This window comes from Bison bison, unplaced genomic scaffold (genome assembly GCF_000754665.1).
Source record: "Bison bison bison isolate TAMUID 2011002044 unplaced genomic scaffold, Bison_UMD1.0 scf7180017864158, whole genome shotgun sequence".
Classification (NCBI taxonomy): Eukaryota; Metazoa; Chordata; class Mammalia; order Artiodactyla; family Bovidae; genus Bison; species Bison bison.
The window spans coordinates 1,083,327-1,083,719 of record NW_011494730.1 but is presented as its reverse complement, the minus strand read 5'-3'; the positions used below and the strand labels follow the sequence as shown (position 1 = coordinate 1,083,719).

The following is a 393-nucleotide window of genomic DNA, read 5'->3' as shown; positions in this document are numbered from 1 at the left end:
GGAGGGGCAGTGGGAGCGTAAGCGGCCGTGGGCGACGCAAGTTCCGCACAGAGCTCTTCCTTCTCGCCTCACGCTTCTTCCTCTCTCCTAGTCGCGTGCTGCCTCCCGACGGCCGCTCTTCCTGACCAGAGCTTTCGGAGTGCGGTGGCTGAGGAGAAGCCGTCACCACCCCGCCTCGGGGCCGCGTCAGGGTTCCAGTCGCGCCGCGTCGCCCCCTGCGCCGCCTCCTTGCCCTCAGTGGCGGGCGCCCTTCTCACTCGAAGCACTCCCCCCAGCTCCATGAATGGAAATCGGCTCCGCAGGTGAGTGAGTCAGAGCTGCTGGTCTGTTCGGTGGGTGTAGGTAGCCCCAGAGCATCCTCGCCCCCGGTGCCCCGGCCCAGGTGCGCGAGGT

The 393-nt window shown here is 68.2% G+C and overlaps 1 protein-coding gene across 1 annotated transcript in view; it reads left to right on the top strand.

Annotated features, from left to right (window-relative positions):
• Positions 1-6: 6 nt before the first annotated feature.
• The window catches only part of AGO3 (argonaute RISC catalytic component 3), a 131,844-nt gene continuing 131,457 nt past the window's right edge, over positions 7-393 (top strand). Inside the window, exon 1 of the mRNA XM_010841174.1 lies at positions 7-302. Coding sequence (XP_010839476.1) covers positions 284-302 — 19 coding nt within the window. The 5' untranslated portion in view covers positions 7-283. The remainder of the gene's footprint in view (positions 303-393) is intronic.